General features: G+C 50.1%; 1 protein-coding gene across 6 annotated transcripts in view; it reads right to left on the reverse strand.

Moving 5' to 3' along the window:
• The window catches only part of TTLL11 (tubulin tyrosine ligase like 11), a 604,411-nt gene extending 601,611 nt beyond the window's left edge, over window positions 1-2,800 (reverse strand). For 5 of the 6 annotated variants that reach the window (XR_010182918.1, XR_010182917.1, XM_063935975.1 and 2 more), the window contains exon 1: window positions 1,021-2,685. Coding sequence is in view for 3 of the 6 variants with exons in the window: in XM_063935975.1 (XP_063792045.1) it covers window positions 1,021-2,532 (1,512 nt within the window). In the remaining 3 variants the exon portion in view is untranslated. The other variant, XM_063935976.1, reaches the window with a different exon arrangement.
• Window positions 2,801-26,894: the final 24,094 nt, after the last annotated feature.

The raw sequence follows: 26,894 nt of genomic DNA on the forward strand, positions 1-26,894 counted from the left end.
GAAATATAGCATGACACCCTCCGCTATTTTCAACTAAATCTTTATACTGGCGGGGGTTAGGACAGTGCCTAGGCACCTATGTCCCCTCTTGCCAGTCTTATTTCTGAGGTTTATATGCTGCCCAGGGCGCACCCCCCCCCCCCCCCCTGCACCCTGTAGTGCCGCTGTGTAGTGGGAGCATGGCGCACAGAGTGCGATCCCTGTGCGCTACCTCAGAAGCCGTCACTGAAGTCTTCTTTTCTTCTTCTACTCACCTGTCTCCTGACTTCTGGCTCTGCAAGGGGGGTGACGGCCGGCTCTGGGAATGAGCCCCTAGGCGTACCTAGTGATCAAACCCTCAGGAGCTAATGGTGTCCTGTAGCCAAAGAACCAGAGCCTTTAAACTCACAGAAGTAGATCTGACTTCTCTCCCCTAAGCCCCACGAAGCAGGGAGACTGTTGCCAGCAGTTCTACCTGAAAATAAAAAACCTAACATAAGTCTTTTCAGAGAAACTCAGTAGAGCTCCTCAGAGTGCATCCAGTCTGCCTGGGCACAATTCTAAACTGGAGTCTGAAGGAGGGGCATAGAGGGAGGAGCCAGTTCACACCCATTCAAAGTCTTAAAGTGCCCATGTCTCCTGCGGATCCAGTCTATACCCCATGGTTCTTGATGTGACCCCAGCATCCTCTAGGACGTATGAGAAAGGTAATTTCGACAAAACTGAGTGCTAGTATTTGCACTGCTCTGATCCCCTGATGTGGCGGAGGCCCTATCACCATACTAGTAAATGGATGTATACTGCACTTTCCAATTGCACTTGTGCAGATAAGCAGATTTCTGCGCACACTTGCGCCAAATCAAACACGTCACAGAGCCCTAATGTCTCCCAACTCTCAATATCAAGTTCAACCGAATGTTAACAGCTACAGAGAGACGGAGACGGTTGCAGGGCACCGATGAGCAGTTCCAGCAGCAGCCCATACTAATAGCACAAACCCCTGGTCACACGTCTGAGCGACGCAAAGCGCTGATCACTTACTTCTCTCCACTTCAGCTGCTTGATGCTGATCTTCAGCGCCTCCAGAGACGACTTAGCTTTGGAGCTGTCGACAGTGACGTGCCTCCGCTGTGTCCTGCCCTCCACCTTCTTCTGGCCCCCGTTGTTTTCCCCTTTATTTGGAGATCTCATTCCCCTGCCAGCAGTCACCCTGTGCTCAGACTTTCTGGTGGTGGCAAGTGGGCATGTAAAAGGAGAGCTCCTGCCACCAGCACATCCTATCTGCCCCTCTCTGTCCCCGGATGCCTCTCTCCTCTTACTCCTGACTCTGGATGTGGCACGTAGCCCGGCATCACCCTGCCTGGGCTCCTGCGTCTTCCCATTCTGAGGCCGCAGCACGAGCCCGGGCGCCCTCTGTCCTGAACCCTTTGTCACCATATTCTCTGTCCCCAGGCGTTGCCCCTGTATCCCCTCATTATCAGTGTCCTGACCTGGGACCTGTGTTAGCCTATTATCCATCCCCAGCACCTGTGTCACCCTATTATTAGTCCCCATCTCCTGTGTCATCCAGTTATCATCCCTCAGATCTGTCACCAATCCCAGACACTGTGTCACCCACATATCTGTTCCCAGGCCTGTCATCCTGTTATATGTCCCCAGTTGTGGAACCAGTGTCGCCCCTTTACCTGTAACCAGTTCTGGCGCCTGTGTCACCCCATTATCTGTCCCCAGTCTAGGCACCCGTGTTATCCCATTACCTGTAACCAGTCCTGGCACCTGTGTCACCCCATTATCCGTCCCCAGTCCTGGCACCCGTGCTATCCCATTACCTGTAACCAGTCCTGGCGCCTGTGTCACCCCATTATCCGTCCCCAGTCCTGGCACCCGTGCTATCCCATTACCTGTAACCAGTCCTGGCGCCTGTGTCACCCCATTATCCATCCCCAGTCCTGGCACCCGTGCTATCCCATTACCTGTAACCAGTCCTGGCGCCTGTGTCACCCCATTATCCGTCCCCAGTCCTGGCACCCGTGCTATCCCATTACCTGTAACCAGTCCTGGCGCCTGTGTCACCCCATTATCCGTCCCCAGTCCTGGCACCCGTGCTATCCCATTACCTGTAACCAGTCCTAGCACCTGTGTCACCCCAATATCTGTCCCCATTTCAGGTTGTGATATTACCCCATTATCTGCCCCCAGTGTTGTAACCCCGTTACATGTCCCCTGTGTCACCCCATAATCTGTCCCCTGTCTCACCCAATAATCTGCCCCCTGTGTCACCCTATTAGCTGTCCCCAGTGTCACCCCCTTATCTGCCCCCTGTGTCACCCCTTTATCTGTCCCCTGTGCCACACAATAATCTGTCCCAAGACTCAGCCCCTTATCCTCCCCCTGTGCCGGCAGTGCTGACCTCGCCCGAGGCCCCCTGTCATGCAGCCCTGGAACGCCGTGCCCCTGCTCCCCGCCGGCCCCCGGGGGTCCCCCAGCAGCTGCGCCCCGGCTGCCTGTGTGACTCATAGCCGAGCTGTCAGTCACCGCAGGCCCCGCCCCCATCTGCCGGATTGTTTGGGTCTGGTTGACAGCGCAACCGTACGGGAGCCGGAGAGGGTCAGACTTCTGCAGCGCGAAGCTCCAGTTCCCCTACAAAAGATGCTCCCGTTTTTTATTGACTTATACGGGGAGGGGGTATCACTGTTTTTATATGGAGTGACAAGGCATACTTGCAGGGGTTAACTGCTCTCCCACTCTCGCTGTGGCGGCTGCAGTAGAAAGGCATTAGGACCCGTTGGGGAACGGCTGGGTCAGGACTGGTGCCGCGGGACACATCCGGGGTAGGGATGGACATCGAAAGCAAACCATCATATGATGGCAATGTTCCACCATTGAAACTTTCGATGCAATGGTTACTAACCATCACATCAAAAGTATTCGATGGTGAAAACTAGTTATATGACTAGTTCATGCGCAAAAGCCTGTATTTTCGTTTGCAATGTGGGAATTGAGATCGGGGGCAGGACCAGACTCTGAGCAACATATTACTTTATCACTGGACATTGTGTGTATAATATACATATATATTATACACACACAATGCCCAATGATGAAGTAACATTGCCCCCTCAGTGCCAAATATACAATGCCCCCACTGTGCCAGCTATACAATGCCCCCACAGTGCCAAATATACAATGCCCCCACAGTGCCAGATATACATTGCCCCCACTGTGCCAGATATACAATGCCCCCACTGTGCCAGATATACAATGCCCCCACAGTGCCAGATATGCAATGCCCCCACTGTGCCAGATATACAATGCCCCCACAGTGCCAGAGATACATTGCCCCCACTGTGCCAGCTATACAATGCCCCCACAGTGCCCCCACAGTGCCAGATATACAATTCCCCCACAGTGCCAGATATACAATTCCCCCACAGTGCCAGATATACAATGCCCCCACTGTGTCAGATATACAATGCCCCCACTGTGTCAGATATAGAATGCCCCCCTGTGGCAGATATACATTGTCCCACTGTGCGCTCATTGCCCCCCCACCCCTTACCACTGGCTCTGTTTCTTCTATGTGAGGGGAGGAGAGCGCAGCATAGCGTCTCTCTTGCCCCTCAATTCTCTTTGATGCCCGGTCTCACTCTCCAACGGTGGCGGGGTCAATCTGAAATGATGCGCCGGTTCGTTAGCCAATCAGAGCTCGCGGACCGGCAGCCAATCAGGAGCCGCGGCTGCCGGTCCATGATCTCTGATTGGCTAGTAAACCGGTGCCTTATTCAGATTGACCGCGCCGCCACCGATGGATAGTGAGACTGGGCATCCAAGAGAATTGAGGGGCAGGAGAGGCACTGCGCTGCGCTCTCCTCCCCTCACACAGAACGAAGCCAGCGGAATGCGGTATTGTGGACGACCCGGCGGTACGGCGTACCGGCTGGGAATTTCTTACAATAATGTGGATGGCAACTTGCTCAGTGCACGGTTTGCTTTGCTGTCTCACATGGGACCAATTCCGATGATTATGGTGTGGAGTTTGTATGTTCTTTCCATGTTTTTTGTGTTTTCTCGGTTTTTCCCACAGTCCAAAACATACTTAAGCAAGGACTTTGTCCATAGCCCTCCTAAATTATTCCCCCTGATCAATGGTGGTGTATAGCTGGGGTGATATAAATATCAGTGAGTGTCTCCTCTGAATCCTCCTGAGCTCCGAGTGTCTGTGGCTTCTGCTGCTGCAGGGTAAGGTCTGGGATCTGATTGGCTCTCTGAGTCAGTGACAGCCAATCAGAGCTTGCAGTGGGCCCTGTTGCCTAGCAGCAGCCTAGAGAGGGGAGGGGGTGAGGGGACTGTCTGAGCAGGATCATGTCTGAAACAGACAGCCTCCAACGGACTTAGGAAGTTTCCCTGTTAGACACAGCAGCAAGGGGAGGCATAGCTATTTGGATTTAGAAAAAAACAAGCCACCATCGGAAGACCATCGAATGACTATCATTCGATGGTGAAAAACATCGGGAGGGCACCATTAAATGCTAAAAACACTACCATCGAAACGAAAACATCGATGGTTCGGAAACATCGACCATCGATGTCCATCCCTAATCCGGGGACCCCTTTGGACAGTTATATAAAGGGGGGTGGCAGCAGCAGCAGATCTCTCCGTCAGTGACTGGGATGGAGGAGGGTGTGCAGTGAGGCAGCTCTCCTCCCTGACAGACGGCAAGGAGCAGACCCCTTACATGTTGTAGCCCTGAGTCTGCCGCAGCAGCAGCAGCACATGCTGCTCAGGAACAGCTGTATTCGCACTGGCCCCACTTAAGTAAATGAGAGACTAGGGCAGGGCGGATTTTGATGTTTCTTATTGGGGTGCGGTTTCAAAATTAACCCTGACTCCTCCCCCTTCCAGTAGTGACTCCTCCCTTGTCTTGATAAAAGGGCAAGGCCCTGAAACGTTGACCTTAAACTACAGCATTTGTGTCATCTTTGCAAGTCTCTGTGAGTGCCAGCATTTTTTCCTACCTATATATATATATATATATATATGTGTTGCAGTGTGTGCCGCTCCCAGTGGAGGTACCTGTCCCCGGCCGGGAAGCACTACTGGGAGGACACAGATTTATTCAGGTGGCCTACGCATTGCTCGGTGTGCGGCCCAGCATGTCATGCGTGTGGGCGGCCAACAGGTGCTTCTCCTGCAAGGACGGGTTGGGACGCCGTGATGGAGATGGAGCTGCCGGACGGAGTCATCATCACTGGGTCCGGGGGAACGTTTATGACTATGTTAGGGGGGGGCGTTCGCCCCACTCGCCCCCACCCCCCCTCAATCCTGCCCTGACTAGGGGTCTAATTCAGACCGTATGGCTCCTCTGTGAATTTGTAGAAGTTTGCAATCGGATAGTCGCCGCCGAGACAGAGTGAAAAACCGTCCTGTACAAGTCTGCGTACGCCGTGCGAAAAGCTTTGCAAACGCCGGTCAGCTGCAAATCCGGTCGCAACTCGCCATCAAATGATTTTTCCAGTCTGTGCGTAGCTCAGGACCTACTCCTACAGTGCGATACAAACAGGCTGATCAAGCCGGAGCTGACATCACACACCCTCCCTGAAAACGCTTGGGAACGCCTGGACACTCCCAGAAAATGGGCAGTTATCACCCCCAAACGTGAAGTGAGCGACCCGCTAGATTGGCCTGCATGCAGTCCAATCTAGCACCAGCTATAGCGATGCGCGGGGCTGCGCATCGCTGTCGCTGTAGGGGGTACACACAGAGAGATAATGCTTAAATTCTAAGCAATCTAGTCAGATTGCTTAGAATATCGCTCCGTGAGTACCCCCCTTTCCCCTTAAGCCCCCTACACACTTGCCGATGCATTCAATTTTGACAATGATTGATCATCGTCCAAATTGACTTGTATTGCAAAGCGACAGAGAACCAACGGGGTCCGCGCATCATTCATCGTTGGTGCATACACACTGAGCGATATGAATGATTTCTCGTTCATTACTGAATGAGATCGTTCATATCGTCCGCACACATCGTCAAGTGTGTAGGGCCATTAAGACTTTCATACAATATTTACCTGAGTATTGATCTGTCTGCACACTCACGTCTGATGTCACACAGCTGCTTTGGAAACGGTCCAGACATGCCTGCGTTGTACGGACCGCGCCCAGTAAATGCTGCGGTGCCGCCCCCTCGGCGGCCACAGTTATCAATCACTTCCGGGATGCGATCGCATGGTGACAGTCGCATATGTGTGTGCAGACCAGATGGACATGGCCACTCCGTACATGCGCACTGCTTCGTCCATCTCTGAATCACCCCCTTAATTCAGTGCCTTGTATGTAATTAGAGATGTGGGCCGGACAATTTTTGCTGCATTTGGATTTGGCTCTGATTTGTTGTCTGTATTTGGATTTGCCAAACCGTAGTGACTTGTTTTAGATTTAGCATTTTCCCCCCAAAAAAAGCTAAAATCACATAATTTGGGCCTTTGTTTGGAGGTAATTCGGACTGGATCGCTGTAGCGACAGCGATCGCAGTCTGAATACTGCGTGAGCGCAACCTGGGAGCCAGTGAGATGCTAGAACGTCGTTGGTGGGGCGCAGTCTGGACAATGCAGGTGTGTCCGGACCATTGCGGGGGCTGCGTGAAGTCACATGCAGCCGCTGCGACGCGGTAGCTAGCTGCCTGCCAGTGCAGCTAGGCTGCGTAGACATGGAGCTACTCGCCGTGTGATGCTTTTGCACCCGGGGAGGGGGGGGGGGGGGGGGGGGGCAGAGCCATACATGCGGGTCGGACTAGCCCTGGGCTGCCCCCCCCCCCCCGCATGTCTGAGAAATACAATCAGATCTGAATTACCCCCTTTGCTCCTAGAGTATTATTACCCTCAATAAACTTAATGCACTGTGAGTTGGATACAGTGCGGGATACAGTGCAGGTCGCATACTGTGCGGGTTGGATACAGTGTGGGATATATTACTGGTTGGGTACAGTGTGGGTCGGAAACATTGCAGGTTGGATACAGTGTGGATTGGGTACACTGCGGGTCGGATACAGTGTGGGTTGGATAAAGTGCTGTATTCATTGGTGGTTGGATACAGTGCGGGATACATTGCTGGTTGGATACAGTCCGGATTGGATATAGTGCGGGATACAGTGTGGGGCGGATGCACCAATAGTGCACTTACTGTGACGGGATGCCGATGGTGTCCTCAGTGCGGGAGTGTCGTCAGTGCAGGGGTGCTGGCAGAGTCCTCAGTGTGTAGTTGCCGGCGGTGCTGGTATGCTGGGGTCCTGGCGGTGTCAGCACTGATGGTGGTGTCCTCAGTGCAGAGTTGCTAGTGGTTTCGGTAATGCTGGCTGTGTCGTCAGTGTGAGGGTGCCTGGGCTGTCCCCACCGCAAAGGTGTCGGCAGTGCTGGCACGTGATGTTCAAACATATAAAAAAATAGGGCCCTTTATATGTTAGTATATTCCTCGCAGTTTAGAGAAGTCACCCTTTCCGGCCTGCAGAAGAGTAAGTGACTGTCTGCAGCGGACAGGACGTCTCTGTAATGTGCTGATTAGTGGCAGCACTCCACGGGCGATGTGCGCCGCACGTCACATTCTGCCTTCCTACTAAATATTTGAAGATGCCCAATCTCAGTAATGGCAATTCTGTTTTTAGCTTCGTGAAATGTGAGTAATTGATTTTGCCAGAAGTAATCCCTATCTGTTCCCACAATGCTCAGCTCCGAGATCAAACCACATCGGGAACCAGGCTGAGGATTCAAATGAGAGGCAATAATTGGGCGATCTGCGGAATTAGATAACAGGAAACAGAGGATGCGACTGATAAACCGGAGGCCCCTGAGGGAAAAGATACAGAAATGAAAGGACTAAACGGAAGATAAGTGGAGATAAGTTACCAGTTAACTCTATAAGAGCTGGAGATGTGGAACCACTTACTGACATAGCCATTCCAGAGAGATGACTGTGTAACAAGCTTTGCTGAGTTTTCCATCCGGTAACTGGGATGTGTTTGGCATCCCGGTAGTTGGGATGTCGGCGGTCATGTGACCGATGCCAACGTACCAAAGGTAAGTATTGTGGTCACTGTTAGGGTTTGGGACAGTAAAATAATTACCCCATCCCCTGTCGGCATTCTCAGTGTCGGGATGCCGGTGTCGGTTTTGTGATCTCCGGCATCCCAACAGCCAGGATCCCATACCGAACCCCATGTAACTATCTACTGTGTATTATACTATGCAACCCCCACGGAGTTGTGTTAGCGGGAGCTGGCATTTACACTCAGGCACCTGCTTGGTCAGTCCTAGGGGTCCTGGTGTACCCCTATGGGATTATCTGCTGTGAGTGATGTATTTCCCAGCAGCCTATGCAGCAAGATCTGTGGCAGAGAGGTAAACGCCCCCGAGGAGCAATCTGTGACTGCAGGACCGCTTGCAGTGTCCCCTATGGCGCAGCATGATTGACATGCTGCTGCCCTTTGGGGCAGGGCTGGGTGGTGCTGGGCAGCGTTCCCAAAAACGGAGGGCGCTGTATTGTATTGCGAGGCCAGTGCCCCAGAAGCCTGAATAGCCTGGCCATCAAGAGTTACCTGGGGGTTTATCAGATGGACAGTGTCGCACAAGTTATCAGATGTTGCATCTTTGGACGCAGCAGCGGATGACAGAAGCCGTCAGGAGACCTCCATTTCCCTGCAGCATTAGCATAAGATGGCAATCGTTGAAGCTGCTACTGCTTAGTGTTCTAGGTTGACCCAAGCCACGTACTTCCCTACTCTCCGCAAGTTGTGGGGATTCCCAATTATTCGGGCAGTCCCCCGGGCGGAGTTTCGTGAAATGACACGATTATGTTGTGACTTCACAATGCAACCACGTCATTTCATAAAACTCTGCCCCCCCCAGCGGAGTACTATGGGCGGAAGGAGGGGGAGACAGTAACGGTAATACCAGGGACTGGCCGCGCCAACGATCTATTAACTCCTGGCAATGAGCATTACACCCCCTGGCAACGAGCATGACTCCCAGTGCGTAAAACCGTAAAACCCCTGACAATGAGCATGACACTGAGAGCATTAAACTCCTGCCAATGACCATTATACCCCTGGCAATGAGCATGACACTGAGAGCATGAAATCCTGGCACCGAGCATGACACCCAGCACATGAAACCCCTGGCAACAAGCATTACAACCCTGGCAACGAGAAAAACACAGATCTTTCACAAACTCGTCCAGTGTGTACACTCAATGTCATTAACGATGCGCGCTCCCGCACATCGTTAACGGCCCCCTCCCTCGTCTGAACATGTACAGACAAGGGAGGTCCATGTTAACGACAGCCATGCTGCAGCATGGCTGTCGACCCCTCCGCCGTCGCTGCCTTCCCCGCCAGCATCGGCAAGTGTGTATGCACTTGCCGATGCCGGCACCCCACCGCTGCCAATATCGGCATCGGCGGAGATCGCCTAGTGTGTACTAGGCTTAAAAGGTACAGTAGGTAACACTCCCATGTGGATCTTTATAGAACCAGAAGAAGAAAGCCCTGCTCTTACCTTGCTCAAGAAAACAATAATTTGCATGTGCTGTAGTGGTCTTGCAACAGTGGTCGCAGTGAGGATTTCTTTTTAAAGTGATTGACAGACAGGGAGTGTTTGTACGCAGAAATGGGGAAGTAGCGAATCAAACACAGACGTGTTGCGACCAATGCAGAGGCATGTGAGTGCTTGGAACTGCAATCCCATACGCAGTAGAAATCCAGCGCCTTACTTCTAACAGCCATGATGCACGACCTTATAGTTACTGAGAAAACCGATGATCATCCGATGTGTGCATCAATTTACTTAATGTAATATTTATTTCTAAATTTCTCAATAAGAAACTTTTGGCCAAGGGGTGCCGTGAAAAAAATTCTGATACTCTAGGGCGCTGTGATTCAAAAAAGTTTAGGAGCCACTGCCTTAGAATGTTTCGACACTGGGTGTGATTCTGGTGGTCATGCAGTCCTGGTCATTGCTGTGTGTCTTCTGTAGCAGTGGTTGCGTCTTTTTGCAAAAAGACACCACTGCCGGCTTCTTAGATCCACTACCTGAGTCCGAAGACGCAGACACTTTATTAAACACGCCTCCTCTTTGAGCAATGGTCCCCTTCTCCTCCCCTAATCTCCTACAGCTAGTCAATCAACCTACAGCGTATAGTGCACTGCGACCAGGGTCTCAGTAACACTGCAGGACATGCGGACTGCAGCCCTGGTGTACGCGCAGCCCCAAAACCATCAGTCATTTGCAACCAAATCGGGTCTGCGTCCAGGGCTGGGTCAAGCCCATTGTTCTCTTCTGGTTCTCCTCCAATCTTTTTGACCCCCCCCCCCCCCTCCGTGTCTCCATTTCTTCCACATCCTCATCTCCACTCCCTCTTTCTGTTGGGGTTCCACCTGCTCCTCTCTCTACACCACTTCTCTGGGTGATTTCATACACTCCATTGGCCACCAATACGACCTCTATGCTGACAGCACTCAGATGTACCTCTCCTGACCTCTCCCCGGCTTTTCTATAAGACATTTCTGTCTGCCTCTCTGCTATCTAACCTGGGTGACCTGAGCACTACAGTACCTCAACCTTAGCATGGGCACAATGGGGCTCATCATCTTCATTCCCCAGCAGCCACCTCCCCTAGTCTCCTCACTGTGGACAACATCTCTCTCCTTATGCTAGACTTTCCACCTCTGCTCCACCACTCTGTAAATTCCTCCACTGGCTCCCTATGACAGTCAGGAACCAACTCATGCTTCTCACCAACACCTTCAAAGACCTCACAAACTCCTCCTCTATGATGTTGTCTGGTAACACGACCCCTCCTGCCCTATCTGGTCATCCTCCGACGTACACTACTCCTTCCCACCGGTAACCACCTCACAATCCTGCATCAAAGACTTCTTTCCAACACGTGGAAAGCACAACCAAGCAGCAACCAGTTACAGTACGCACAGATTTGCCGGTATCAGGATGGGTCAGACAAGAAGGACTCGGAGCCCATACCTCAGTAGCAAAGAAACAGACATTACAGAAGTGGAAGTGGTATTTTAAAAAATTATTTGGGGAGGAACCCAGCTATGGGAAGGGAGTTGGACTCAATGCAAGAGCAGATTTGTATGAATTGCTTATGTCAGTGCCCAAACTGGCTGGGAGAGCGATGAAGTAGCAGATGACTTGCTCCAAATCAGAACCCTTGCTCTCTCCCGAAGAAAAAACAGAACTGTATAATCTGTGAGAATGGGCCCATGCTAACGTGGATCCCTCTCATTGCCTGGGAAGACGCACCTCGAGAGACTTGCATCTCTTGCAACTGGCATCCTGGGTGTACAAGAAGGGGATGTTTTGTATTTCATGCCTTGCACTGTGATCAGACATTCCCGCACTTGGGATGACAGGGCCAGCAGGGATGAGACAGGGGAGTCTTGTGTTACCCTCTATTTACACACTGAAACTCAGTTTAAGAGGTCCCTCCAGAGGGCAGCAAGAAGCTATGGCCCTCATTCCGAGTTGTTCGCTCGCTAGCTGCTTTTAGCAGCCGTGCAAACGCTAAGCCGCCGCCCTCTGGGAGTGTATCTTAGCTTAGCAGAAGTGCAAACGAAAGGATCGCAGCATTGCTACAAAAACAGATTGTGCAGTTTCAGAGTAGCTCGAGACTTACTCAGCTAGCGATTACTTCAGTCTGTTTAGGTCCTGTTTTGACGTCACAAACACGACCTGCGTTCGGCCAGCCACTCCCCCGTTTCCCCAGCCACTCCTGCGTTTTTATCTGGCACGCCTGCGTTTTTACACACACTCCCGAAAACGGTCAGTTACCACCCAGAAACACCCACTTCCTGTCAATCACTGAACGCTCAGCAGTGCGACTGAAAAGCGTCGCTAGACCTTGTGTGAAACTGCATCGGCTTTTGTGAAAGTACGACGCGCGTGCGCAGTGCGCACCATACGCATGCGCAGAAGTGCCGCTCGGCGCTTTTTAGCCTGATCGCTGCGCTGCGAACAACGGCAGCTAGCAATCAACTCGGAATGACCCCCTATACCCGGTGGGAGGGTATGGGTGCTCTCTACCAGTTAGCAGACTGAGAAGCTGAAGGGAGAAATTGTGGCACAAGGATTAGGGCAGACGTATCATGTTCTGTTGGATGCTAATCCTATCTACTTTCCTTAACACAGGTTGTTCCCCCGATTTATATGATAAATCGGCGCAGACTGATGTATCTTCATCCTGATCCATGATTTTGAAGCTGCATGGTGGAAGTGACCCTGATGTTGGTCAGCCTTATCGTTACAATACGGATGATCATCACTCCAGTTGAAAATCACAATTTGAACTTGACTAAGTCAGAACAAAGGCTCAAATGAGACTTTCATACTTTTCTGGACAAAGAATGGGACATTAGTCTACTCAAGATGCAGGGAGACCCCTTGTAGACTACACAGCAGAATGGAACACATATTGCTTACCTGTGTATCCAAAGAACTTGGCGCCTGATTCTGGTACCTGACGGAGTAGCAGTGCATGCGCTGGACCCATATGCAGATCAGCAACAGCCTGTCAGTGATTGATAGTCTGTTACTGTTTGGGTTCGAGGAGGGGGCAGCAACGGCCTCAGTTTCCCATAACGGAGGCATGTCGCCACTGTTGTGGGGGAGGGATGAGCATAGGATCTTCTTTGGAGGACGGACTTCCTGGCCTTTTTGTTATAGCGGCGGCTGGCTTGCGTGATCTCACGGGTCTGATGGAGTCGCAGGTGATCTGATGCGCTCGGATTAGTAATGCAGCAGGAGGCGTGATGCCCCCTGCTGCATTACCTTATTAGTACTATTACTTCTGCTTCCATGTAAGCCGCAGCAATAGCAACTCCAACCACATCTGAGTGAGGGCCATTGTTCCACCAGGAACAACAAGCTCCTTCCTCAGTTGGACTATTTCCCTGGGCTAAATGTTTCCAAACAGCCCCTGTTGGGGTACAAATGTAACGGGAGAGCATGCAGCAAATATTAAGGAACTTTTGATGCAATTAATAGTTTAATAGATGAGCCACGGCATGTGAGACAATGAGGAGCAAGCCAGCAGCCACGAAAACACAGCAATTTAGTACTTTATTTGATAAAGAAAAACTTAAAGCAACTTTACGCTGTCAATACCTAAAGGATATTGATGAATAGATTGTGTGGAAGCTGACAAGCCAAATAGGTTGTAAAACTTCAGGAGATGATTAAATTCTACATGATGGCCGCAATGTAAGTGCCAAAACTTCAGAATCTCCATGCTTCCCCCCACTTACCCTCAGATCAACCATCCTGCCACTCCCCCCCCCCCCCCTCCCGACTTCATGATATCTTCCGTAACTGCCCTTAATCCAAGGATTTCCTTTCCCTTGTTCTCAGCCTCTTCCCCAATATCCATCGCTTGAAATTATTTCTCAAAACTTGTGTATTCAGCGTAGCCTAGAGGATCTCCGTCTGATCTTTTCCTTCCATCCTACATCCTCAACCCTTTGTATCTCCCAAACAGCTTCACTCCTTCTCCTTCCCTTTGAGAATAAACGATCTCCCATGGTTGAACAAGTGGAGGAACGAATGTTGAGATTTCCACCCACTTTAAATGTTCAACCTAATGATTTGTACTTCCAAGTTGCACAGTAACATCATTGAGTGGCAGTCCAATCTCAGGTACAGACAATGTAAATCTAAATAAAGCATACAAGTAAATGTAAAGAATCTATCTTCCATTGTTACCTGTTTCTCAGGACCAGGCTTCCTCAGGCAACTGAAGTGCAAGAGAGAGCTAGTTAGGCAGAGAAAGCCTAAACGTAATCCAAACCAGACAAGATAATGAGAATACATGGACTTCTGCTTTCGGCCGCTCGATGGGAGGTTGCTGAGCCAGAGAGCTCCGCTGCAACGGCCGCTCATCTAATCTATTTATAGGCTTTACAGCCTCCATTAGTGAGCCCCCGTCAGGGACACAAACCGCTGCATGGAGAAGTATTTTACGGTCATGCCCAGCGGGAAAGAACGTGCACAAAAGGAGAGAGCGGCGCCGCACCCAGGTAAAGATGGCGCAGGATGCCGTCTCGCACCACAGACAGCCTGACATAGCCCCTCTATCCCAGGAAGACGACACTCACAGGGATGAACCAGAAGACTATTCAGATGGAGACTCACTCCCAGATTCTCCAACAGCCTCTTCAAAGGTAAAGCACCATGCAGACACGCAGGTTACTCATAGAGACACGTTGAACGTAGTTAGGACAGCTATTGGTACTATGATCAAAGAACAAACGGCTGACATTAACAAACAACTGGCGCAGTTCACGCAGAAAGTACTTGGAGTAGATTAGGGGAGACGTTCACAGACGTGGCAAATCTTAAAAAATCAGCCTCTAAGAATGCCAAAGATATCCTCCAACTACATAACAAAATACAGGATTTAGCAAATAGATCCCGAAGAAGAAATCTAAAGATTATTGGTTTACCAGAGACTGTAAAGGGTCAGGAGTCAGGACCTGTTTGATTTCATAAAGAAGTTCCTGACTGAATTGTTACAAGTGCAAGATAGGCGCACTGATCTTGTTATAGAAAGAACCCACAGATTAGGCCCAGTGAGACCACAAGAGGGAGCCAGACCTAGAGCAGTGATTTTTAAATCACTTGATTTCCTACACAAAGAACTGCTATGGGGGGCCATTCCGAGTTGATCGCTAGCTGCAGTTGTTCGCAGCGCAGTGATCAGGTGAAAAAAATCTGCATTTCTGCACATGCGTATGCACCGCAATGCGCATGCGCGACGTACGGGTACAAAGGCATTTGTTGTTTTGCACAGGTTCTAGCGAAGTTTTCAGTCGCACTGACGGCCGCAAGAAGATTGACAGGAAGGGGGCAATTCTGGGTGTCAACTGACCGTTTTCAGAGAATGTCTGAAAAAACGTAGGCGTGCCTGAAACAACGCAGGCGTGGCTGGGCGTTCACTGGGCGGGTGTATGACGTCAAATCCGGACACGAATAGGCTGAAGTGATCGCAAGCGCTGAGTAGTTTCAGAGCTACTCAGAAACTGCACAAACTGTTTTTGCACAGCTCGGCTGCACATGCGTTCGCACTTCTGCTAAGCTAAAATACACTCCCAGTGGGCGGCGGCATAGCGTTTGCACGGCTGCTAAAACTAGCTAGCCAGCGATCAACTCGGAATGACCCCCATGGTCAGCATGGGTGTGATATGGAGGGTTGACCACAAAGTTACTATTCCCAATCGTAGTCCACGTGGATCGTTAAGTATGAAAATGTTCAAAGAAAGAAAGAAAATTGTGAAAACCTCACGTCGACCTTTTGACCTGTCGACATAGAACATGTCGACCTAGAGACCCTGTTGACCTATAAAACCTGTCGACCTAGAGACCGGATACCGGTCAGGAATGTGTTATGGATGGTCGACCACACTTAGGTTGACAGTGTCTAGGTTGACCAGTATTGGTCGACAGGGTTTCTAGGTCGACATGTTATAGGTCAAATTGTCAGCATGAGGTTTTTTTATTTTTTGTGTGTAATTTTCTCCATACAGTCACGGGGAACCCCAATTAGTGCACCGTGTCTCCTCACATGGCTCGCTTCACTCGCCATGCTTTGGACAAGGTGCCTCACTCTGCTACCGCTGCGCTCGGCACAGGTTACTATTCCCAGTCGTAGTACACGTGGATCGTTAAGTATGAAAAAGTTAAAAAAAAAGAGGAAAAAAACTATTTGAAAAACGCACGTCGACCTTTTGACATGTCGACATAAAATGTCTACTTAGAGACCCTGTCAACCTAGTTACTGTCGACCAATAGCGGTCAACCTAAAGACCGGACAGCTAACCTGGGAAGGTCATAAGATTTTGATATTTCAAGACTATTCGTCAGAATTGTCAAAAGCCAGAAGATATTTTGCACCTCTATGCTCACGTCTCATACAGGAACATCGAAAGTTTACACTCCTATATCCGGCGCACAGTAGCGGATCTTGGCACGGGCAAGCAGGACTTTTGCCCGGGGCGCCGCCATCCGGAGGGTGCCGCACCATGGCAAGATCCGCTACTGCTGTGCCCCCCACTGCCCGCTGTGTCCCCCGCCGCCCCGCTGTGAAAGGAACTAGACGCTACGCGTCTAGTTTCCCTTCGTGGAGAGTACCTTTGCTGTGCAGTGCGCGATGACATCATCGCGCACCGCACAGCATTGTGGGACTGACACAGACGCTAGGGGTCATAATTGACCTCTAGTGTCTGTCTATGCCAGATCCGAGGAGAGGAGCGGCACCGGCGGAGGTCTGCAGCGGTCGGGAGCGGAGATAGTAAGTATTCATTTTTTTTTTCTTTTACAGCGGCACTACTCTACTGTACAGGGGGTGTAACTGACCACGCCCCCTGTATGAAGCCACGCACATATTTCCCGCCCGGGGCGCCAAAAGGGCAAGAACCAGCACAGCTGCGCTTTTATAATGGCTCCTCTTTCAATGATTTTCTGTCCCCCGCTGATGCAGAAGCATACCACAAAGAATCGTCTGAAGCTGAGAGTTTTATCTCCAGAATGTCTGACTATGAATAACGCATACCTCCCAACTGTCCCGATTTCAGCCGGACAATCCCGCTGTTCGGACACTGTCCCGCTGACCCTCCCGCTGGGCACCCCCCCAAAATGCCGAAAACGGGTCTGTGCCGCTCGGCCACGCCCCTTCATGGCAAGCCACGCCCCCTTTGTGGGTCCCACTTCCTGCCCCTTTAAACAACACACCTCATCACAGTTTTGACTCTGTTTATGCATAAATACTGACTTATAGGGGGAAATTTAATAGGGCGTGAGCATCAGAAAGTGAGAGATTTTGCTAAAATTCTCCTATTTTTTTAAAGTGGAAATCATTTACATGCAAAATCAACCTAGTCATAACTCATGAAGATTAGTTTATACCACCATTACTGATGCTTTGCTCCCATCTACTGGTAAGAAGCAGAATTACATGCACCAACAGAGACAAATTACATCTTCTAGTTTATGTGATCTTACTTCTTTAATACGGTTATAAGTAGATATAGCATACTGCATCTCACATATTTTCAATGTGTGTATACTCATGCCAATATTTCTCACAATTTAACGACAGAGAAATCTTTCAGTTAGGATGGGTTATTAGTTAGACTTTTGGAGGTGTAGTAACACCACTCGCAAGATACAATTGATTCACCTTAAAGCTACTTGAGATACCAGCGAGCCACGATTCCTTTTAGGTAAAAATTATTTCTTTATGATGCTCTCACAATGCAGTGTTCTAATGAGGTATAAGATGTTATGGTAACTTATATGATGGTGTCTCACTACTCATAGCAAAGGTGTGACAAGATGGGCATATGGTTGCTGGAGCGTTTGTTTTATTGCAATTTACACTAAGCAAAATGTTGTTGCTTAACTTGCAGGGAAGTTATACCTATCCTCTAAATAGTTTTTGTTTCTGTTATGTCCTTTTTTTCCTGTTAGCACCTCCACGTGCTCTGCTTTTTCATTTTATTACTTTTCCTCACAAATCTTTTCACTTACCTACTCATTTAATGTGTCATGATTAATGATACCTTCTGTAGTGAAGCTGAATTTTTGTACGAGCTCTCTGAAACAATGTCATGTGTATAAAAATAGGTAGTTGAAACGTAGGGGGTTTTAACTCCCCGCCCAAAAAATGCTAATGCGTGCTAATGTACCTACGTAAATTACATTTAGACGTAGTTTGTTTGCAAGAAACTCACCTTATCCAAAGCGTGATACTCAAACTCAATATGCTGGGATGAAAGGCTCTCACGTCAGCTTCATACAATTCAAAGGCACGAGGGGTAGCGATCATAGCTAGAGCTCAACTTCAAATAGAGATTTCGGAAATAATAGTTGACCCTATGGAACGCTATGTTTTATGTCATCTGCTATTTGAAAGGTTGAAATTTGTCTGCGTTTCTATATATGCTCCTAATATATATTCGAAGGCATTTATGATGAAAATGACTGCTTTAGTACTCCCTTAGCTACATTTCCCAATCATTTTATGTGGTGATATGACTCTTGTTTCCATTACTTAGTTAGATAGACAGAGTATTACCTTACCAAAACCAAAGCTTCCAAAATTAGGAATACCTGAACTTGCGAAAAAAAACTTCAATTATTACATACATGGTGTATGCTACATCCGATAGACAGGGAATTCTCATGCCTGTCAGCAGCCAGAGGCACTATATATAGAATTGACTACATATTAATGTCCATTTCATTGTTACCAAAAATTTCTAAAGCAGAAATGTAGTCTATTGCGATTTAAGATTGTGCGGTTGTGTGGACGGAACCAGGCCCACCATCAGGGGGGTGCTGCAGGCACAGCTGTCCCGGGCCCTGCCTCTCTAACAGAGAGGAAAGGGCCTGGGTCACTCATGCCGTCGTCCGCCCCGCCGCGATGCTCCGCCCACTTATCATGAACGGATTACATCAACAGCAAGAGATTAAAGAAGGAGAGTATAGGCCCTTTAAAAGACAAGTTGGGAGTCTTAGTCAAAAAGGATAATGACATAGCTGACACACTAAATGATTTTTGTTTCAACGGTATTTACAAGAGAGGACCAAATTCAGGGACTAACACACAATCTCAATAATGATAATGTCCCACTGCTAAGTGCTTATTTTAGTGAGGAGGTAGTCTGTGACCGATTAAAAAATGTAAAGATTAGTCACCGGGTCCCGATGGAATTCACCCAAGGGTACTCATCGGGACCCTTCACTTCACACCATTCTTCACTCTGAACTTGCAAGACCGCTATTTTTGATCTTTAAAGATTCAGTTATATCAGGTATGGTAACCAAAGACTGGCGTATAGCGGAAGTAGTGCCAATATTCAAAAAGGGAAGTAAAGCTGAACAGGGTAATTATAGACCAATTAGTCCTACATCTATAGTGGGGAAAGTATTGGAAGGTATTCTAAGGGACAGTATTCATAAATTCCTTGAAGTTAATAAGGTCATTAAAAGGAATCAACATGAGGGACTTCCGGTGGGCGCACCTGGTACTGGCCGCATTTTACAAGAGCTCTCCGTCTCCCGCTATCCCTGAGCTGTTTAGCGGGGTGTGCTCTGTGACCCGGGCCCTGAATCTGCACCGGGGACCAGCGCAGATAGTGGTGGGAAAGAGGAGACCATCTCCCCGGCTCCTTCCACGGGATTCGAGTGCCAGCTGTGGCGTCTGCTGCCCGCGGCCGCCATATTGGAAGTGGCCGGGAGCCCTGATCCCCACCTTCCCCGCCTTGTTTCCTACCCAGGACGGACAACGCTGGAGACTTCGTTCAGCTACTTGCTTCCCCGTGCTTCAGCCAGCGGTGACGAGCGTTGCCGTGAGACGGCACGAGTGCCTGACTGTGGGAGAGACGCTGCCTGGAGCCGGGTGAGTGTGCCGTGCTGGCCCCCCGCTGCCTCTGTTAACTTTTGGCTGGGTCCTCATGCTCCACTGTGCTCCCGCTGACTTGGGCCACCTGACATCTAATACCACATACTGCTGGCCACGAGTTTAAAGCCCCCCTCTGTTCTACTCTCTGAGGTCTGCCCTACTCACTGCCACGGTGGTAACGACAGGTCACGGGCCCCTATATAAGTGGCTGCGACTCCTCCAATCTGGCCTCTCACATCGGGCAGGGACTGGTCTACCCCACCTGGACTCGGATGGTCGGTCTCACTGGCCCCTGGCGCCTCTGATCCCTGCAATCTGCAGCGGCAGGGGAGGTGGGCTACTTCTCATCTATAACAGCAAATTCTCGGCACGGAGGGACGGACCGGGTGCTACCAGCCCGTCCTGATAACTTCCTTATCAAAATACTGACTTGGCCCGTTATTACGATCTTTGCATAGAGGCCGCTGAGCCCCTTGTTGTGGACTGTCCTCTGCAGGCTTTGCTATATGCTGATACTGCCGGAAAGGGAAAGCATGTCGTGGTGATCTACTATATTATTTGCCGTGGCTGCGTACTTGTAACTCACCTGAATCACTACTCCCTGCGGGCAGGATAACTGACATTACCTACTTCTTTACTGTGTCGCACCACTCTTTCGCTTCCATGGATAGATACGTGGCAAAGTCCCAAAGAGGGGGTCGCTGTTCTGCACCAGCAAAAACCAAAGACACCAGGGCTTCAGCCTCGGCTCCAGCTAGTCCTCCGCCCTCCTCGCCTAACGCTAATGTCCTGAACGGCGTATTGGATCCTTCTACATACACTGTGGACACGGTGGCCAGAGCGCAGGAAATCGATGATATACGTTCACCACTGCTAGACAAGAAACTTGCAGGTTTGAAAGATGCCATTGACTCCACCATGACACAGCTGAAAGAACATAGCACACGGCTGGATGAGGTCGAACAACGGGTTTCAGACCTGGAGGATGATCCAACCACTGCCCGTTCCGTCGTCGATTCTCAAGCGTCCTCCATTTCTGCTATGCAGGAGAAGCTCGAGGACTTGGAAAATCGTAACCGTCATAATAATCTCCAAATGATTGGCTTACCGGAGTCCGTCAAACCTAAAGAGCTGCTAACCTTGGTCTCCACCTGGTTGCCGACTGAGCTGGGCTGCTTGGTGGATGGTGAACCCATGATGATTGAGCGAGCGCATCGTATTGGTCCTGACATTCAAGCAGATCGCCGCAGGCCCAGACCTGTCATATTTAAATTCCTTAATTACACGGATAAAGTCAAGGTGATGGAGGCATACCGCAAAGCGCAGGGGCTCTCCTATCATGGAGACAAGCTGCTTTTGTTCCAAGACTTCTCGTACAATGTGGCCATGAGGAGAAGGGAATTCTCTCTCGCCTGCAAGATCCTGTTTGACGAAGGAATACGTTTTGCCCTGCTCTATCCGGCAAAGCTCCGCGCTCAACATAATGGAAAAACGTACCTGTTTGACACGTCTTCAGCGGCCAAGACTTTCGCAGAATCACTGCGGTGTCCATCCTCGCCTGCCTCCAGAGACAGAGACTAATATTGCGATTTATCATGAACTCAGCGTATATGTTATCTCTCTCGTTGATACCATGTTTGGTAATGTATGGCTGATTGCAAATTACTTTAAGGCTATGATTATTGCAGCACTGAATATTCTTGACCTTGACTGTTACTGGGTTTTCCAGCCCTTCTTCTTTTCCCCCTCTCTTTTCCTCTTGCTCCCACCCCTCTTTCCCCCTCTCCCCCTCCTCCTTTGTCTGATTGGAGGTACGTTACTAGTTTATAGTGAGTCATTTTAGATCACTGTTTTGGGTTCACCAAATTTTGGAAAATGGACATACTGCAACAAAATTACAAAGGTTTTTACTGCTGATCACATGGTTTACTGTTTCTATTAATAGTTGGGTTTCCCTACTCGCTGGGATATGGGGAACCTCACAGTTTATCTTGTTAATGTTTCACGTGTCCAATAGGACGGGCATCGGTTAACTCAAGTTTGCCATGGCCGCCTCTTCAGAGATTAAGACGTGCTGAAAGTTCCTCACTTAGAACGTGGGATTAAAATTGGTAACCATGATCTCAAGGTCACGGCTTACGCTGATGATTTATTGTTTTACTTTTCGAACCCTCAGGACGCATTCCCCAGCTTGTTATCACTACTAACAAACTTTGAATCAATCTCTGGGTTCAAGGTCAATAAATCAAAAACTGAGGCTTTGGCCCTACACCCACATGCGACTCACAATTGGAGTGTTCAATTCCCCTTTCGTTGGGCAAATCAGACAATCACATACTTAGGACTCCAAATACCCATTAATCCGTCCAATTTATACAGATGTAACTTTCCACGAGTCATTGCGCGCACCCTAGCTGACTTCCAGGCATGGAAACACCTGCCCCTTTCTTACCTGGGAAGATGCCAATTAATCAAAATGATCACCTTCCCGAGATTATTATATCCTATTCAAATGCTACCTTTACTGCTATCTGACGCAGACTTGAAGACTCTAAACAGGGCCTTTAGTGAATTCATTTGGGCACACAAAAAACCCAGAATCTCATTATTTAAATTGTGCCAATCGCAAACATTAGGTGGTGTTAATTTACCTTGCCTTAGAAGCTACATGTTGGCTGCGAACAATCGTTACGCTGTTGATTGAATACATGAGACGGAGACCTTCGCTAATACCGGCTTAGAGCAGGCCTTCTGTCCTGAGACTCCACTTGTTAGCGTACTACATATGCGTCCGTCTTCCTTTCCTCACCAGGTTAAAAGCAACGTATTACTGACTTCCACTTGCATGGCATGGAGACAGGCACGTTCTAGGATGGGTATCTCTAGCTATAATACAACTTTCCTCTCCCTAGCCCACAACCCAGACTTTCGGGGGACCACTGTGCGATCCACGTTGACTGCCCTATCGGTCCAGGGTATCAGATTGTTGTATCAGTTGATATGTCAAGACACCTGCCAGGTTCGCACGTATACAAGCCTTTGTGAGGGATTACCACAATTTAGAATCCCACTATTTGTATATTTTCAAATCCGCAGATGCCTCAATAAATCACTGACCACAATGACTGCAAAAGACAGGTCTAATGGCCTAGATACCATTTTACAATTAACGCCTAGAGTGCACCACTCCACAGCATTACTTAACACCTTTATTTAAAAAAAACATTGATTGGGGGACGTGGCCTAGACAGCAAGTTGAGAGGACGTCTTCTCTGAGAGCTCCTGCCAGCCATATACTTTGGGCTCATTCCCTGTGCTTTTGGGGACTCCCACTACCCCCACTATCTCCAGGTGTCACCCCTCAACGTTCCTGATCATGGGGCCGTGGCTACGGAGCCGGGGGACTCTTTTAAGGGTCCCTGCGGGTTGTGGCCTTCCCCTCACTGTGAAGCCGGGGACTGTAGTGAATCTCTCCCCCAAGACTGGACGCCAAAAAGTTCCTTCCACCAGCGGACTTCAGGGACACCTACCCCCGCGACGTGTACAGCAGCAGTGCCCGTGGCTGTCTCCCCAGTGACCCAGCAGCTGCAGTGTGAAGGTTGCGAGCCCGGCGGCGGCCCCGTGCGGCCGACAAGTTTCCCTCCCGCCGGCTTCCCCTGAGCGCCCGGGGGTCCGGTATCGTAGCACCTCCGCCCCTGCAGGACTCCGTCCACTGCTGTGGACGACTTGCTGGGCGGCACAGGGGGATTGAGTGGCTCCCTCCACCGCCGGGCTATTACGGCCCCGTCCTCCTCGCTCTGGATCCGGGGGCTGAGGTTTGGCGGTGATCTTCCATCTGAGGCCTTCATCCAGCTCTGAAGCCGGGACCTCGAGTTTGGTGCCTCCCCGAGGGCGGGGACCGGGGCGCGGCCGGAAGGGGACTGGTAGCTGTCTCCCCCGCCACCTGAACTCCATCACAGGCCATCTCCTACCTGACCCTGACCCTCTGGCACCAGCAGGAGAGGGTGGGCTCCTTCTCAGCCTCCTGCCGCTGCATCTATATTCTGTGGAGTCCCCTGCCTGTGCTCCCGTTGGCGACCATCTTGGGACACCCAAACTGTGAGTAGCTGGAATTGCCCTGCATCAGACCTTGCTCTGTGGCCCTCGTTCCCCAATATTTCCACCTGCCTGCCTCTCACCCCACCAGTGTACCCGAGCACTCACCCTCCTGTGGCCATCCATAGCTGCATGCACAATTTGCGACTTGGCTGACCTGCGGCCTTCCTCAGCTCCAGCACTGCAACCTCTAACTGCAGCACCTACCAGCCGGGAACGCATAGTCGGTGCGGTGTGCTGGCCTGCTCCCCTCAAGCTCTGCTTCCGCTGGCACTGGTGGCGATGTGTGCCCGCTGAACTTCCCTTCCACCACTGTGTTACAAGGTCCCGTTACTCTGACCCGCTACCCGCGGTCCTTCTACCCTTACCGGAGACTGTATATTTGCTACCATCCTCCGGGGAGCTCGGAGTGGGTTGGCAGCTGCTCATACTGTTTGCACCGCCCATACATTAACGGAGGCCCGGAAGACGGAGAGCGCTGACCATTCTTAATCTCTTACCCTCACGGTGGATGTCTTCACCCCTGTTGCAGTGCTGCTTTATATTCTGATTTATCTGTACTCACGCATTACAGTGCACCCGGCTGGGCTTCCCCGGCTATTTTCTGAGAACTGCCTATAATGTGATCTCACTATGTGATGCACCCGGCCCCGTGGGTGATTCTAATGCTATAGGAGCTTCCCCGTCCCTGCCCAGGTGTTGACTACCAATCTACCTCATCCCTCTCCGTCACCATGCCTAAAGGGGGGAAAAAATCAAATGCCCATAACCCGGTGGGCTACTTCAAGAATTCTACTCCGTCCTCTACTCGGAAATCATCACCACCTCCGCCCACGTCAGCAACATCCGACCGTGACCCGGACAATGACTCTTCCTCCACTCCCGCCACTAAAGCGGATGTCGCTCTTCTCCTGTCCGAGATGCGCAATATAAAAAAAGTAAATCCGTGCGGAGGTACAAGAGGCTATTTCTGGTCTGAAAACGAACGTGGACAGCTTGGGAGCCAGAGTTGACGCCGTTGAAAGAAAACAAGAAGAGATTATCGCCTTTCAACAAGAATCAGAACAGGAGATGACTCAAATGCGTACAGATGTTATGCTATTAGCTGATAAACAAGAAGATTTAGATAATAGAGCCCGTCGGAACAATCTTAGAATCCGTAACGTTCCCGAGACGGTAGAACAGACCCACCTCATTAATTACCTGCTCCGCCTGTTCCGCTCACTCGCTCCCTCTGTTCCTGACGATATGCTACTCCTAGATAGGGCACACAGGGCCCTACGTCCTAGATCTCAGGATGCTAAAACGCTGAGGGATGTAATTCTGCGTTTTCACTACTTTGCGGTCAAAGATCAAGTCTATGCCAAAGCTCGTATGTCTCCAGCCATATCTTTCGAGGGCTCCGATCTCCTAGTCTTCCAGGACTTATCACCGGTTACGTTGAATAGAAAAAGAGAACTAAAGGACATAACCAAAACCCTGAGAGACAACAATATTAGATACAGATGGGGCTTTACCTTTGCCCTCCAAGTCAGATCTGATGGTAAAGTCCTATCTGCTAGATCCCCCGATGAGGCCCTTCAACTACTCTGCCACTTGAACATCTCCGGCCCTCTGGCTACCTCTCAGCATCCTCCCCCAGTCAACACCTCCCCTTCCCTCATGGCCCCGTCCTCCAATTGGAACATTGTTGGATCTGCCTCCCATACCTCTCCGGGTACATGACTCTACATTTGTTGCTGCCCTTGAGCGGGCCTTATTCCCGCAACTGCTCTGGATCTCAGGGTGTCTTTTTGTGTTCCATCAGTGTTCCCATACTCTGTAGAGCCCTCTGTTTAGTTAATGTTTGCTGTTTTTTGCCTTATTATATTTGTGGAGGTTGGGCCTGTTTGGGTCCTGGGACCGGGGTACTCCGCGGTTGTCCGCACGGACCCCGGCCCCGGGTGGCCCGACCGGGTCACGCTTTCTTTTCCTGTTTCTAATAGTTCCAATGTTACTGTTTCTCTCCTTCCCTACGATTACATGCTTATTTCTAGGGAACTCAGGAGGTGGGGGTCTACGGACCTCTATTTTTTCTAAGGTCAGGTAGTCATCACACCATGTTTCCCCTCTGTTCCTTTAGATTTGCTCTCCCTCCTTTCCTCCCCCCCCCCTCTCCCCCCTCCTCCCCTCAGCTCCTTTTGCCTACTAACTACAATATGCACATCGCATTGGTTTTGCCCACACACGGGACCCGGTCCTCACAAGTCTCTCCTCTGTGCGGCTGGGTTCACCCATCCCCCATTCGGCCTTTACGGTCGACGTCGGATGAATTAGGCCCGTGGGCCTGTTCCTTCCTTGGGTCTGACCTGTGAGAATGGATTTTCTCTGTTTGCTAGTTGCTGGTGCTAACATATGCCTGTTTTTCCTCTGTTCTCCTTCTATTTCTCTTCTTCTTTCTCTGGTCTTCTTCCCTTCTTTTTCCCCTCTCTCTTCTGAGGTCCCGCTGGTGCACTTCCGCTCGATTAGTGCTCCACTTCTATTCCATGGTTCTTAGAATAGTTTCCCTGAACACGAAAGGTCTGAACAGTCCACGCAAACGCTCTCTCTTATTTCAGTCCCATAAGCAACTCAGAGGCGATATTATATTCCTACAAGAGACCCATTTCTCTGGCGCTTCACACCCTGAACTTAGGTCTAAAACCTTCCCACACACTTTCCATACGCAAGAAGAAGGGGGTCTCTATACTCTTTGCTAGCCACCTAGCTTTCACCCCCTCCGATATATTGAGGGACCCTGAGGGTAGATTTCTGCTGTTAGTGGGGCTGTTGAATGGGACCCCCTACACATTCTTGAATGTTTATGCTCCAAACCAACTACAGGCCCCCTTCTTCCATTCCCTAAATAGCCTCTTAGCTATGCACAGACGCGGTAATGTGGTTTTGGGTGGGGATTTTAATGTGACCCTGGATAGTGCTCTGGACAGATCTAAACCTCTGCCCAGATCAATGCGCTCCTCTCATTCACGTAATGCAGCTGCTTTGAATCTCTTGCTATCCCGACACCTTCTCTTCGATGCATGGAGAGTGAAAGAGTCGAACGCTCGTGATTACACTTACTACTCCCCTATATATGATGTCTACACAAGATTGGACATGCTCTTTTTGAATACAGAGCCTGCTCAATGCATTCCTGACACCTCCATTTAGCCTAGCACGTGGTCAGACCACGGCCCGGTCACTGTGGACGTCTCGGGCCCACACCCTCCCGCTCGCCACCCTGCGTGGCGGTTGAATGACAGAATCCTTCTTAATCCCCAAACGAAAGCCCACATAGCTGCCGAAATTTCCCATTACTTTAATACAAACGCATC

This window comes from Pseudophryne corroboree, chromosome 8 (genome assembly GCF_028390025.1).
Source record: "Pseudophryne corroboree isolate aPseCor3 chromosome 8, aPseCor3.hap2, whole genome shotgun sequence".
NCBI classification, from domain to species: Eukaryota; Metazoa; Chordata; class Amphibia; order Anura; family Myobatrachidae; genus Pseudophryne; species Pseudophryne corroboree.